The 15,818-nt window shown below is 44.4% G+C and overlaps 1 protein-coding gene across 1 annotated transcript in view; it reads right to left on the minus strand.

Annotated features, from left to right (window-relative positions):
* TENM4 (teneurin transmembrane protein 4) overlaps positions 1-15,818 on the minus strand; it is a 450,745-nt gene that overhangs the window by 186,575 nt on the left and 248,352 nt on the right. Inside the window, exons 7-8 of the mRNA XM_056858091.1 lie at positions 14,726-14,824; positions 10,549-10,784 (exon numbers count right to left, since the gene is read on the minus strand). Of these exons, the coding sequence (XP_056714069.1) occupies positions 10,549-10,784; positions 14,726-14,824 (335 nt within the window). The remainder of the gene's footprint in view (positions 1-10,548; positions 10,785-14,725; positions 14,825-15,818) is intronic.

Genomic DNA, 15,818 nt, shown 5'->3' on the forward strand with positions numbered 1-15,818 from the left:
AGATACACCAAGAAGAAGCACTTGAGGCCAGGGCTAAATGCAAGAGGCACTGTTAGCACTCAGAGGATTTTAATGAGCCTGGGATTATGAGGAAATAATTGTTTACTAGCACTGATTTGAAATTATATTTGTGAAGGCCTCCTTATATGGGATTAATTCTAATGTGGACATGCTCTTATGACAACTGTTCCTCTGCTTCCTGATTAAAGCGTACGCTGCAATGGGAAAACCACCAGCACTCTGTCGAAGTCTGAGAACGGGGTCATTCTTCAATCTCTTCTACGTTATTCTAGCTAAGATCCAATTTTGGGAAGCTGAAATCCAAAGTCTTGTGTTTGAATAAATACTGTACTAAAGCCCCACACTTTAGTGAGAGCCAGTGTGGTGTAGTGGTTAAGAGCAGTGGTTAGGAGCTATGGGCTCCAATCTGGAGAACCAGGTTTGATTCCCCACTTCTTCACATGCAGCCAGCTGGGTGACCTTGGGCTAGTCACGGTTCTCTCTGAACTCTCTCAACCCCACCTACTTCACAAAGTGTCTGTTGTGCAGAGAGGAAGGGAAGGTAGAGTTTCCAGTTCCCTCTTTGCCACCAGCGGGATATTTTTTGGGCGGAGCCTGAGGAAGGTGGGGTTTGGGGGAGGGGAGGGACTTCAATGCCATACAGCCCAACTGCCAAAGCGGCCATTTTCTCCAGGTGAACTGATCTATATCGGCTGGAGATCAGTTGTAATAACAGGAGATCTCCAGCCACCACCTGGAGTTTGGCAACCCTAAAGGAAGGAGAACTTCCCTGTGATGATTGAAATTTACCTAAGGACTATACCTATACATTGAATCTTCAGTCTGGTTTGTTCCAGCCTGATTGTTGTAGAATACATTGTATTTAGTAGGATAGATTGTTTAGGATGTTAGTTTCAGTAAGTGAATAGTTGTGACTTTATGTTATATGTTGTAGCGATTTATATAAATATTTGCACTTTGCAATATTCATTCGCTCTTGTGCTGATTTCCAAACCCTTCAGGTACATGCACAATGGTGCCTTTTTTCTTTCCTGGAGTTTGGCAACCCTAAGGGGAGATTGTAAACCGGTTTGATTCTTCCTTAAGCGGCATATAAGTCGGTATATAAAAACCAACTCTTCTTCTTCACAAAAAATCAACAAAAAGAGCTGAAACAAAGAGCAAAGCTGTTTGGAGATCCTTTCTTGTCATCGGCAAAGAAAGAACAGAGGGGGAGAGGGCACTGCTCTGCTAGGATGCATCATTTCGGCAGGAAAATGAGTGCAGGCGTGGAGGAGCCTGTGCCTCCTAACTAGGATTAAGAAGCAAGAATTCCTTTCCACGGCAGGCCTGCGCAAGCGCAGTCCCATTGTGGGACTGCACAGAAGGCCGAAGATGAACTATTGCAGTCTCTTCAAACCCGGCCTTCTCTATCCCCCTGTTTTGCCACAGCTCTTTTGCATTACAGACTCGGCTGTTTTGCTCACTGCCTGGCATTCCCTGTCCTCGGGTTTCCCCCCCTCCATGCTCTCGCTTTTTGTTTTGCATAATCCGGTGGCGCTAGGCATGAAGTGCAAAGGAACCCTTTGATGTGCTCTGTCGCCTCCGCGCACCCCTCCTTGAATATCTGCAAAGGGATGAGCTGAAGAATCACAGCTTGGTTAATTCCAACGGGAATATAATGACTTCGGCGAGTTAATACACCTTTATCTTTTTTGTTTTGTTTTGTTTGCCTGTTAATTCTTTAGAATGGTGAGTCAGTCTCGGGAAAGCTTCTGTTGAGTCAACAGTGTTTACCCATCCTACGACTTCTAGGAATCCTGCTTCCCCACAGACAAGAAGTGGGGAAATAAACCCCAAACCAAAACAGAATAACCCTGCGCCAAGCTTCTTCAAAGGAAAGAGAAGGTAGATAAAGACTCCATTCGTTGAAGTCTATGCACTCTTGGGGAAATTGTACAGAAACAAACACTTGAACATTGAAATGGCTTTTCACCTGCAAATAGATATTTAATTAAACCAGACAAATGGGTGAATACTGTTATGGGCTGGCTGACAAATATGTCTGGTGCTGGTTCTTACCTATAATCCCTTCACATCCTAGGACAAACACACCTGAAGGATTCTCTGCATCTCAGGCCTTACAATTTAACATACACCCTCCACCTGGTGGGTCCTTACAGCTTCCGCTGGGGTTTCTGCTTGCGCTTCTGAGGCTCCTGCCTTAATTGTCTGCTAGAGGAAGTTCGGAAAGTAAAGTAAAACTCTTAAGGTCCTTTCACTGGGCTTGTAAAACCATGTTGTTTCACATGGCGTTTCGTGGAATTTTGGGTTGAGGACTGCACGGTAATATGTTTTCAGCTTGTTAACATGCGTATGCGGCTCTGAAAATTAGGAAGGAAAGATACACACTTCCGAATTCAATAAAATGGAATGTAAATAATTCCAAAAAAGGACCCCCCGCCTCTTGGTTTTCATATAGAGATTTGGTAGCACCAAAACCAAGATAATTCATTCTATAGTATTCCCCGTTATTATGTATGGTTGTGAAAGTTGGAAAATGAAGAAATGGTGGCAGGAAGACTGATCTGAAATGAGGTGTTGGAGGAGCATTTTATGGATACCGTGGACTGCCAAAAAGACATATAAGTAGGTTCTAGATCAAATCAGGCCTGAATTCTCCCTAGAAGCCAAAATGACTACCGGTAAATGGAAGCTTTGGTCACATCATGAGAACGCAATCTGGAAAAGACAATCTGACGAAGGGAGCTTTGACTCTCAAAAGCTTTTACCCTCAAAATCTTGTTGGTCCCTAAGGTGCTACTGGACTCAAATCTAGCTGGAAAGGACAATCATGCTAGGAAAGGTTGGTAGGAAAAGAGGAAGACCCAACATGAGATGGATTGACTCAATAAAGGAAGCCAAGGCCTTCTGTTTGCAAGACCTGAGTAAGGCTATTAATGATAGGACGTTTTGTAGCTCATTAATTCGTAAAGGTAAAGGTAGCCCCCTGTGCAAGCACCGGGTCATTACTGACCCATGGGATGATGTCACATCCCAACGTTACTGGGCAGACTAATTTTACGGGGTGGTTTGCCGTTGCCTTCCCCAGTCGTCTTCCCTTTACCCCTAGAAAGCCGGGTACTCATTTTACAGACATGGAAAGGATGGAAGGCTGAGTCTACCTTGAGCTGGCTACCTGAAACCAACTTCCGTCAGGATCAAACTCAGGTCATGAGCAGAGCTTTTGACAGCAGTACTACGGCTTACCACTTTGACCCATGGGGCTCTCATTAATTCATAGTATCACCGTAAGTCAGAAGCAACTAGACACACATACAACACCAACTGTCACCTTAATCCAGTGTTTCCTACTGCGGTTTGTCACGGAAGTATACCATGCAAGATGGTGCTGAGGTGGTGGCTGGAAAAATTAAGCAGCCATATTGGATGCCTTCATCAAGCTATGCCCAACAGGATACACTGAGCCTACAGAAGTATCGACGAAGCCCCTGAAGCATCTTTGTTGCCCAGAGAAACTGGCCCCAACCCCCAACCCTGGAAACCATGTCAACTGGTCCATTAAGAGTGTACAAAGAAGAGGGTGTGCCCACTGTTCTCACAGGTGACACAATACCCGCTGCTAGCAAGTCGGGGCTCTCACCTGATGGGTTTTACAGGGTGCGTGACTATCCACAAGAGATGGAGTTACAGAAATACCCTTAAGTGTCTTATGAGGCTTACATTATGTCCCTAAGCGTTTCTCCCCTACTCTAACCAAGCTGATTACATCCTGCATTGTGTCTTTGAATCCTGATTCCCTTCTTTGCAACATCCCTCTGACTGGGATATAAGGACTCCGGGATCTCCATTCCTACTCGTATCTGACCAAGGTCATTTATGCATGGGAGTTTTACCTGAGATTCATTGATGGCTGGACCCACACTTTCCAGTTGGGAATCTCTGCACCAGCAGCCTCCAAACTCAAATCAATTCCCGGCCCATTGAAATGCTGCTTTGCAATTGGCTTACTTTGCAGTGCTCACTGTGAGAGAAGATTCCCCACCCCAAAACCCAATTGCCACATAAAAAAAGCATTTTAAGAATAAAAAACTAAAACCGGAGCAATCTGAAAGAAAGGGGGGGGAAAGAGAAATCCAAGCTTCGGTTTTAAAAAGCCTTTCTTTTGCTCAGAAAGAGCCCCAAGGAAGCAGGAAGCTTTTGGATCCCAGCCTTTTTACACGCTGCTTTGTGATTGGCTGTTAGAGATGCAATCTTCCTGTGGCCCGTGCTTTGCCTTCTGCATGGAGATTTCAGCCAGGCTGTGCTCAGGGCAGATGGAAAAGCTGGGTTAACTGAGGAACGGGAAGTTGTAGACATTGCGAGGGCTGGCAGTGAGGTCATTTCTAATGGACGGAAAACATGTGCAGAACTCCAAGGAACAACCAAGTCAGAGAGGGGGCAAATGTGAGTTCAAATACCCATGCATAAATGACCCATGTCAACTGGTCCATGAAGAATGTACAAAGAAGAGGGTGTTCCCACTATTCTCACAGCTGACATAAAACTCAGACATATATGTGTGTGTGTGTGTTTTGAGTCTAGAGTGAAGAATACCCTATTATTTAAAATATTTTTTACCTCACACTCTCAAGTAAAAAAAAAAGCTCTCAAGGAAAGTTATACTCTAAAAAAAAGTAATGTATTTCAGCTATCAAAAGTTGTCTTGACCTGGATAACTAGAACACTTTAAACTTTCTGTGACATCACAGAAGCTCTGCCAATGTCTAAGGAGGGCTCAAAAACCAACAACCAGCTGCTTATCTCTCATCTTGTTCTTTTATGAAATGTGATTATTTTTTTCGCACCCTACAAAGCAATTATTTTTCATAAAATATGTATGCTTTGCAGTTTTGTCCGGCTCCTCTCTCATTCCCTACAATCAAGTTAAGTTTCATATAAGTGTGTTCATGCAGGCTTGAGATTGAAAATAACATAGAGATCTTAATAGAAGCTTTGGATTTCCTATCTCTTGTAAAATTCAAGTGATTATAATAAGACTTAAGAGTAACTGATGTCGATATCAGTTGATGGGTTAAGCAGAGAGAGGAGGAAAAACTTCGCTTAATTTGATATTCTGAGGTAACAAAATTAATTGTTCCTCTGCAGAATTATACATTGAAATCACTAATCTAAGTTTTTTTCTTAGTTAGCTATCTAATATAGTTTAGACTCTTTGATGTAATAAAACCAAGCTCATTAGTTTCCTTAATCTAACCCAAGCTACTGTAGAATGCATTTTGTCAACGTGGCTCAAAATTAATACTGAAACTTAATTAAAATTAGTGGTATAAATTGAAGAATGAAATATTACCCAGCAAAAGTAAAAGTATATAAAATATGATTACAAATGCACAACAAAATTCAGAAAATAGGAGCCCATCATTTTAAAAGATCCGGGGAAATACAAAATACGTGTTTTCATTAAAACTTTCACTTTAAAGTCAGAAAAGAAAATTGTGACAGAAAGTTAATCCCCCCCCCCACTTTCTCTTGTTAGGTGATAAGATTTTTTATCTTCAGCTTGACAGGATGTAGAAAATAATTACAAATGAAAAGGTTATTCATAATTTTTAAATGAGTTAATTAGTAAACCCAGTCAGAGTCGCTCATTACATTAATTAATAATTGATTATACTTGAAATTAAACACAATTTTTCATTAAATCTAATTAAATATCTGCATTTTTTCCACCTGCTGATTAGATCAGTGGGCCTGATAACGGCCGTCTTCATTAAATATGTTTATGCTGAGCTGAACCAATTAATTTGAATTTGAATAACTGATAGTTCTTTTAGAAAATTACTAATTACCGCTCATGGTAACCACCAGTTCAACATGACCAGCATGTTCCTGGCATTTTGCCAGTCTCTCCTACAACATGGAGAAGGGGACAGATGTGGCGTGGAAGATACGTGATTTCTTTTGGATGGAATCTACATGCCAATGAACACCGTATGTGCTCCTGCAATGCTGTGAAGAGCATTTAAGATGCTTCCACAAAGGAGTGGACTCGGACCTCCAGAGGAACTGGTTGGCCACTGTGTGAGATGGGCCACTGGTCTGATCCAGCAGGGCTCTTCTGATCAGGGAAAGGCTCTTCCTATCATGGAAAGGTCTTGGCCTCTGTACTCTGTTGTTAGGCCTCCAGAGGAACTGGTTGGCCACTGTGTGAGATGGGTTGGTGGACTAGATGGACCACTGTCTGATCCAGCAGGACTTTTCTTATGTTCCTATAAAGAGAAAGCCTTGGCCTCTGTACCCTGTTGTTGGACCTCCAGAGGAACTGGTGGGCCACTGTGTGAGACAGGATGCTGGACTAGATGGACCACTGGTCTGATCCAGCAGGGATCCTATCAGGGGAAGGCCTTGGCCTCTGTACCCTGTTGTTGGACCTCCAGAGGAACTGGCTGGCTACTGTGTGAAACAGGATGCTGGACTAGATGGACCACTTGTTTGATCCAGCAGGGCTCTTCTTATGTTCCTATAAAGGGAAGGCCTTGGCCTCTGTATCCTGTTGTTGGACCTCCAGAGGAACTGGTTGGCCACTGTGTGAGACGGGATGCTGGACTAGGTAGACCACTGGTCTGATCCAGGAGGGCTCTTCTTATATTCTTAAATAGCCCTGAAGCATGCTGAGTCAAGTGGTCTTTGTGGTGCTGGACCTCACTTGGACCCAGGCTGTTGGGTAAGCCTACACCAATTGGCACCGTTGGCTCAACCTGTCAGATAGAGTCCAGTATCATGGGGCCCTTTGCCTCAGCTTGCTCCTGGCTGCTGGTGACCCTCCAAGCCCTACCTATAAACTTGCTGGCAAATTGAAGAGCCAGCACCTCGACCTGAATGGCCCAGGCAAGGCCTATCTCATCAGATCTTGGAAGTTAAGTAGGGTTGGCTCTGGTTACTACTTGAATGTGACACATTTCTTGTTTTTTTTTTAATCTGCCACAATGAGGACTAAATAGAAACGACACATCTTTAGAAGAAGAAGAAGAGTTGGCTTTTGTACCCTGATTTTCTCTATCTTTAAGGAATCTCACACCAGTTTACAATTGCCTTCCCTTCCCCTCTCCAAAACAGACACCTTGTGAGGTAGGTAGGGCTGAGAGTTCGGAGAGAACCATGACTAGCCCAAGGTCACCCAGTCGGCTTCATGTGTAGGAATGGGGAAACCAACCCAGTTCACCAGATTAGAGTCTGCCACTCAAGTGGAGGAGTGGGGAATAAAACTCGGTTCTCCAGATTGGAGTCTACCGCTCTTAACCACTACACCACACAGGCTAAATGCTAGCTGCTATAGGGGAAATCATTTTTTTCTCACCTTTCTGGAAGTATAAAGGGAGGGTGGAAAGAACTTGCACGGCCCTTTCTATTTTTGATGGACGCCGACGTTCGACACGAACTGGGCAGACGTTCCTCTGACATTCAGAGATAATGTCCAACGTCAACTTGGTGTGTAAGGATAATGCAAGATAAATGGGGTACCAGAGGTTGAATATACTTGGCAAATGATGAAAGGTGATTGCACATTCCATCACGCTGCTACCAATTTAATGCTCGCTGATTAATCATTTCTGATCCTATTACGGCACCTGCTTAGGAAGGGACCCAAGCACGAGGCAAGTCTAGGACCCGGCGTGGGGGGAGGGGGAGGATCATTACGAAAACAGCAACAAACGAGAGTCGTATGAGAGTAACAAATTGGGCATTGGCGGGACCAGGAACCCAGTGTTTCGACTCACACAGGAATGCTGCAGCTAGTGATAACGCTAACATATTACCAATCGGTAACTGGAGAGAAAGTGAACGCAAAAAATCAAAGCTTGATTGTCAAAAGTCCTAGGAGCACGACTATAGCAAAATGTGAGCTCATCTTAAGAGCTGCAGAATTCCCCCTCCCCCGTAACCCTGAAAGCCGTGAACAAACCTTAAAAATGGAGAAAAAGATTTGCTGTGCTTCGGTCCGCTATTTTGTAATGACCTCGAAATAGAGGAGAAATAAATTCCGGCTATTGTGTGGAGAGAATATCTTCCCTGTCACCCTCAAAAGAGTCCTCAAAATATGCGCATTTCACAGGCAGGTAAAATCTGTAATCTGCTTTCCTAGATAGCCCCTGATGAGCCGTTCTGTTCACTTGCGCAGGGTTAATTTGATGCAAATGTGAATGGGCGCAAAGTCGAGGAATGATGCAAAACTGCACAGTGGGGGTACTCGGGAGACAAGGAGCAGTTCCTGCCAACTGCCTAGCCTTGCTCTTTCAGACACTATTCCGTTAAAATGCACATTAAATAAACACTCCTTCAAATAAGAACTCTTTTCTTCCCCCCACCCTCAAAGTAATTGGAAGTGTTTCCTCTAAGTTTAAAATATGCATTTTTTTCAGTAGCATACAACAAAGAAAAAGCATTTAGAGCAGGGGTGTCAAACATAAGGCCTGCGGGCTGGATGCGACCCCTTGAGAGCTCTTATCTGGCCCACGAGTCAGCCAAGGCAGCCACTCCCACCTTGATCTGGGCTGGCAAGGCATGGCCCAGCCTGGCCAAGTAGCATTTATATCATATCTGGCCCTTGTAACAACACCCCTGCCATAGGGTTTCCAAGGAACGAGACGTCCGGAGGTAGTTTGCCATTGCCTGCCTCTGCGCTGGCTGAGAATGTTCTGAGAGAACTGTGACTGGCCCAAGGTCACCCAGCAGGCTTCACATGGAGGAGAGGGGGAACCGAACCCGGTTCTCCAGATTAGAGTCCACCACTCATGTGGAGGAGTGGGGAATCGAACCTGGTTCTCCAGATAGAGTCCGCCACTCTTAACCACTATACTACATTGGCTCTCTCAATCACAATCATGCCCCTCTCCCCCAAAAAACCCATCCATGTTCTCTTTGTTTTCCGTATGAGGTGATAAGCAAGACCCTGTTTCTCTCAAAGGCCATGTTGAAGAGGTATTGGGGAGGAGGTTCTTAACAACAAGGAAAAATAGTAGGCTCTCTGCCCATTAAAACATACAAAGAATAACTAACAAACAGTGCGATATTGTGGTCATGTAAATATGGAATCTCTCTGATGCCACATTTTGCCCTGTTCTCCACCCACCTATGTTCAAATGCCCTACAATGTCATTCAGTTGTTACTCGCTCCACATTGTGGGGAAGGGCCATGGCTCATTCGTTCAGCATATCCAGCAGTCCCCAGCATCTCCAAAGGATCTCCGGCAGCATGTGCCGGGAGAGGACTGAAACCCTGGACCGCTTTTGCCAGTCAGAGTAGACAATACTGAGCTAGCTGGACCAATACTCTGATTTGGTCTTTACGTAACAGGGGAAGTTGTGGAGGCACCAAAGACTACATTTCAAACTCCCACAGCTAATGCAACCTATGAAATAAGGCCTAACTCTTATTTGCTTTGATAAGCTATTCTCTGTGCCAGGTGACTCTGCCAACGCCAAATTATATCCAGTGTTTTCAATGGCCCCATATTTATTCAGGGCTGATTGTTGTTCCTGGTGGCCAGACGTTTTTCCTTATCACTTGTAAATCTGGTAGAAAGGAATAACGGGCCATATCTCCCTCACTTGGACATTAAAAAGCAACATGAGTTCCGCATTGTATTGCAGCTGCAGAGCCCTTTGTAAGCCGTTCTGTAACTATTCTTTCTTGTTCTAAATTCTGGCGGCCAATCCAGCAGGAAGGAGATCATGGTGAAGGGGAGCATCCCCTTGATTCCCCTTCTGTCGCCAAAAGTCCCGAAGGACTCAGCGTTGAATTACAATGATCCCTGCCAAAGTATGAAGGAATAAACAGTAAAATCAACCCATAGGTGAAACACAGGATCTTTTCCCTTCAGCTGAAGGACAACAAAGCCAGTTTTGTATGAGACTAACGTCATCGTATGAATTCTACAAGACAAGAGGAACTGTCCTCAAAACCTGAGATGACGGCACTTCAGTACCCAGAAGATAGGTCCCATGCAGATGTAACACTGGTTCCTTGCAAATCCTGGTTTGTAAATGCCAGTTACAATGGGAACCTTAGCTTGTACTTAACTATGGTTTGTTGCTGCACATATCGCACTAAACCATAGTTGATGCAAACAAGGGGAGGGAGGAGACTTTGAAACGAGAATGCATTTGGGAGGCAGGCTCTTGTTTCTCACGAGGAGTCAGCACTGGGTTTGCACTGCAAAATAACACTGCCTTTGTAATTTGGCCCTCTTCTTGCAGTTGTCAAATGGGGGGGGGAACCTATCAGGATGACTGAGGTCTCTGTATCTCATCTGGGAAAGATGAATGTGGATTTCTCCAGCAAATTCCTTCAGCTGAAAAATAAAACTGTTACGGTCACCCCCGTGTACAAAGCAAAACTGTCCTCCGGGCGATTCAACAGTGACAACAGAGTAGCCCTCCCCAGCCCTAACCACATAGACCTTACAGCGGGAATGAGCGGCTTCCACGATTTTTATAAACGTTGAAATGGAAAGGCAGGCTTACCGATAAAATACGCCAGCAGTATCACCAGCGCAACAGAGATGATAATGGCACTCAAGGCAGCACATTTCCAGGTGCAGTACTTGTAGGGCTTCTTCAGGTTAAAGGCTGGCCTAGAGAAGGTGCTTCTGGGAAGGGGCCTAGGAGGAGGTGAGTAAACAGTGCTGGATGTCAAGGGGTAACCCTGCGACGTTGTACAAAAGAGGGGAGAGGTCCCACCCGGCTTGAACAGAAAGTGCCTGTGGAAAGAACGAGAGAGAAAAAAGTAGGTGATCGACTCGCACTATAAAAAGCAACAGCCAAGAGTTTAAGAGACTGTAGTTTTGTTTTTTTTAACATCAGCACCATGCATCAGAGAGAAGAAATTTTAGAAGAAAAAGAAGAAAACACATATAACTTAAAAAAAGAGAGATAAGACTGCAGACGACACTGAAGCTATCAATTCATACCTCCACAAGGAAAAGAAAGCTACGAGTGAAATGTAATTGTTCCAAGTACTGGTTATGGGAGGCTGTATGTACGTGTGGCTGGCCCCTCAAAGTTATTTATGGAAACAGTTTACACAGAGCATCAAGGAAGGCCTTGTTTACACCTGCGCCCCTTTTGATGAACCCCCAGAGATTTTGCTATCATTGGTTGTCCTGAGTAGATATTTACACATTCCTTTTTGCACAGAGCTTCTTTCCTTTTGGAAAGAACTAAACTTTTATATGGAGTCAACAGTTTGGGGGGTGGGAAACACATGCTGAATGTGCTCCACATATGCCAATTACTTTCTCGAAAGCGTGCAACTAATGAACAAACAAAAGAATTAACATGTCTCTTCACAGGAACGGATGTACCGACCGGACAGTTAAGGGCTTGTCAGAAAACTGTCATCTAACTATGAGCTGGATTGGAATTTTTTGTTCAAAATGTACTTTTGGGAAAACGCTAGCTTGTGTTTAAGAGCCAAACTACACATTATGGGAGGACACGGGACAACCTGTGGCTGCTGACACTATATTAGATGAGAATTCAGCAGTAATGGGGGGCTGTTTTGGCACAAGAAAAGGTGTGGGTGAACGAAACCAAATGGTGCTGCCATGCTGCGGGCCCAGCCAGGATCAGGCCCTCGTGGCAATTTTTAAGTTGCTAAATTCTCACCTAAAATGGCGTTGGTGGGCGCAGGTGTTCCTACGCCATCCCGAAATGTGTAGTTAGCTCAAAGACCTGAAACATTCTCTGTGTAGAAGTGAAGCATCCGAAGACTGTCACCCAGGCAGGATGCTGTTACAGTGTGGTTAAGATCCCTGGAGATGACGATTTGCCCCTCGGGGGAGTGCAGAGCCTTGTTGGTTGCTCAGTACTAAGCAACTGTAACTCAGGCGGGCAGAGCCAGGATGGGATGCCGCTCTTCCCATAGTTCCACTGAGCTGTTGCCAGATTTTGAAAAGTACATAAAGAGCAGGGCCCGAAAGAGGGATGTGTGGATGCAGAGGACCATGCAATGAGCATCACTTTCAGAAAATTCAACCATGTTTTCATCGTCACAGTCACACAAACTTTATGTTATCGGGCAAACCCAGGAGTTTCGAACCCAGTGTGGAAGCAGTGAGAGAGGGAAGGGGCTATTTAATCTATCTTTCACCCACCAGTTCTCCCAGGCAAATACCACCTGCCACATGTACACACACAAGAAATTTGAAAAAGCTATTTTCCACAGACAAGCAACAAAACTAGTTTTGGCTAGGGGAACACGGTCTCTTCTGACTTGTTTTTTTAAGGGAATGTGTGTTTGACAAGATAAAATGTGGATCTGTCCTTGGTGTTAGAAAGTGCCATCATGGCCATTTATCCATGGCTGTTTCCTCACGGTCACCACAATGACTACTTCGGGGCTTTGCTTTGGTTATGCTTGCATTTTCCGAGTGTCAGGGGTCTCCTTGCTTTCCCTGCGTGTTTCTGCTCATTTCACCCGCGTTTTGTGGCTTTGTGTTTAGCCAGTATCCAGAAAACGCGGGGGAAATGCGCGGGAACTTGTGGGGAAAGCGTGTCCTCTGACAGTCGGAAAACGCAAGCATAATCAAAGCAAAGCCCCGAAGTAGTCGGTGTGGTGACCATGAGGAAACAGCCATGCATAAATGGCCCATGAGTATATTTCATACATGGATTGTACATGCATTCTCTGTAATATGTGAACAGAGCTTGAGTGTTTACATAACAAAAGCAATGGCCACGGGTAACCTGTTCAACATGGCTGCTGTCCCTTCTATGGCCACGCCAACATTGTTCTGGAAATAATACTTTGCAGTGTTATTTACTTAAAATGCAAATCGCAGACCTTGAGCAATCCTTGGATCATAGATAAAATACACAGTAAGTAAAATAATTCCAGGAACCAAGTGGGAAGTAGGCTTGAGCACAAAATAATAATAATTTTTTAAAAAATCAGTAAATTTCAGGTTCAGGTTAGTGGGCCCGAATTTTTTCAGGAAACCCCAAAAAGCCGAATTCCCATACTGGTAAATATGGGAATTCAGCTTATTTTCAGGTTTCCTGAAAAAATTCGGGCATTTGTGCCTATGGGGATTTTTTGCGAAGCTCCTTGGGGGGCATTTTTTGAGGTAGAGCCCCCAAATTTGCCCTGTAGCTGCAAGGGACTCTCCTTGCCTGAACCCCCAAGTTTGGTGAAAATTGGGTCTGAGGGTCTGGTTTTATGGGGTCTGGAAGGGGTCGTTCATTGCTTTCAATGGTGGGAAAGTTTGCTGGGCTCTTCCATAGAGAAGCAAAGCAAAGTTCGCAATAGAGAATCCGACTGTGGCCACTTCACTATTTCTTCTCTATGGAGGAGGATGGGGGCAGGAGTTTCGCAAAGCCTGGGCTTTCTTCCCCAGGTTTTGGCATTCAGTAAACCCGAACCCGAAATTTACCAAAATGGCTTTTTTTGGGTTTATGTTTGGTTTGGGTTTATCAATATGCACAACCCTAGTGGGAAGAGGCAAAGAGGTAATCACTTGGCTACAGGAACATGGAGCAGAATTCTGCCTCCTGGAGAATAGTCACCAAGCCAGGTTCTTGCTGAGTTTGCTTTTGCTCTGCCTGCCCAGCTACCACGAAGATCCACTTGGCCAAATCTACCCGGGACCATCTGGCCGGTCCCTATCAAAAGAAAGAATGCTGAGCTAGATGGACCATTGGTCTGGCCCAACATGACAAGCCTTCTGTGCTCACACAGCTTGCAAAGCAAAGCTGTAATATGAACAACAGTTTAGGAACAACCTATTTGATTAATTATAAGTAGACTGGTCTGTTGTTTTAACGTCTGTCATTAGGTTAATCCCATTACTTCTTGAACCAAAAGGGATTCCCCATTGGGGGAGAAAGGACTGTCCAAAGAATGGTGCACATGCCCTATCCCTGAAATGTAGGGAAATCTACAGACAGATCAAAGTACTGGGCCATTTGGGTGGGTGGTGGTGGAAAGTGCCATCAAGTTGCAACCCACTTATGTCAACCCTGTGGGGTTTCCAAGGTAAGGGATGTTCAGAGGGGGTTTGCCATTGCCTGTCTCTGTGTAGCAACCCTGGACTTGCTTCTCAGTCTTCCCATCCAAGAACTAACCAGTGCTGACTTTGCTTAGCTTCCAATATCTGATGAGATCTGGCTAGCCCAGGCCACCGAACTCCGGGAGCTATTTGGGTATTTAAAAATAAACATGGAAGGAATGCTGTCAAATAAAATTGTTACAGTTATCACTCCTCTCCCCCAAAATCATACATGCAAAACATCAGATTAGAACGTTTACAGTATTGTCAAGATGGCACACGGCTGCTTCAACCATCTCCAATGAAATGCAAAGCAAATGTCGTGGCCCGTTAAACCATTACCGCTGCTTCTGTGTTAGTGAAATGATTTCCAAGGTGTCGCGAGGGAGCCAATGAGATGCTATGGTTCGGCATATTAACGAGGCTGCCATTAATATGTACAGGACCCTCAAGAACCTCATTGTTTTCATTACAACTTATTTGTCTGGTGGGGAGGGGGGGCAAAGGGGGAGGGGAGGGGTCAGCTTGTGCAAGACAGAAAGTGAAAAATAATAATAATAATAATAGTATGACCAATTAGTTGTCATGCAAGGATCAGAGAAATGAGAGCACGAGTAAAAAGAGGAAAAGACCACATTAAGCGTCAAACATACCCATCATTGTAAGCACCATCATGTCGGGAGGAAGTAAGAATGTCCATCTCAATGAGGTTGTCCTGCAATGTCTCTAGGAATGTCTGCTTTGCTATGTTTCTACATACATATGGAAACATGAATGAAGGCAGTGAGACATGCATCTATGAAGTGTGACCTTAAAAACCCACCATGGTTATAGTGTAGCTGGACATGGAATTAGAATGATGGACCATTTTTGCTTAATGTAGAGTACACTTCAAAATCCAGACATGTTCCAGAATGTTTACTTCCATATATACATATGTCTCCTGTACAACACACACATACACATGATGATAGTTTCAGAGCACAGTAGATCTGCTAGATTCGAGTCCAGTGGCACCTTAGAGACCAACAAGATTTTCTGGGTATAAGCTTTTGTGAGTCAAAGCACTCTTTGTCAGATAGGGACCTCCATTCCTACTTGGATCAGATAAAGGGAGCTTTGACTCTCAAAAGCTTATACCCAGGAAATCTGGTTTCTCTCTAAGGTGCCACTGGCCTCTCTAAGGTGCCACAGGCCCCGAATGTAGCTATACGTATAACGATAATCTAAACCTTGGTGAATGTTGACATTCATATAGCAGTGCTGAACACCCCACACACATTTTGTGAATAACCAACAAAAATAAATACATAAACCCCTTCCCCAAGATTGCTGAACATACATCAGTGAATGCTGACCAGGAAACTTATTTTTTATTATTTATCACGTTTTTATCCCACCCTTCCTTCATGGAACTCAGGGTGATTCTTTCCTTCTCATTTATCTTCACGACAACCTTGCGAAGTAGGTAAGAGCGAGAGAGGGTGATTGGTCCAAAGTCACCCCAAAGAGCTTCATGGAGAGCAGGGATTTGAAACTAGGTCTCCCTGGGTTGAGTCCAACATTCTCACAACCACACACCGGACTGCACATTGACGGAAAACACTCGTCAGAATATTGGCTGCTCAGGGAATTTACCTGAGATTATCCCCAGTCACAGGTAAATGCCGATATGTACCAAACGGCAGACATTCACCGCAACCACATTCCTCTGTGCCCGCACACATATACAAGAAATTAAGACAT

This window comes from Euleptes europaea, chromosome 12 (genome assembly GCF_029931775.1).
Source record: "Euleptes europaea isolate rEulEur1 chromosome 12, rEulEur1.hap1, whole genome shotgun sequence".
NCBI classification, from domain to species: domain Eukaryota; kingdom Metazoa; phylum Chordata; class Lepidosauria; order Squamata; family Sphaerodactylidae; genus Euleptes; species Euleptes europaea.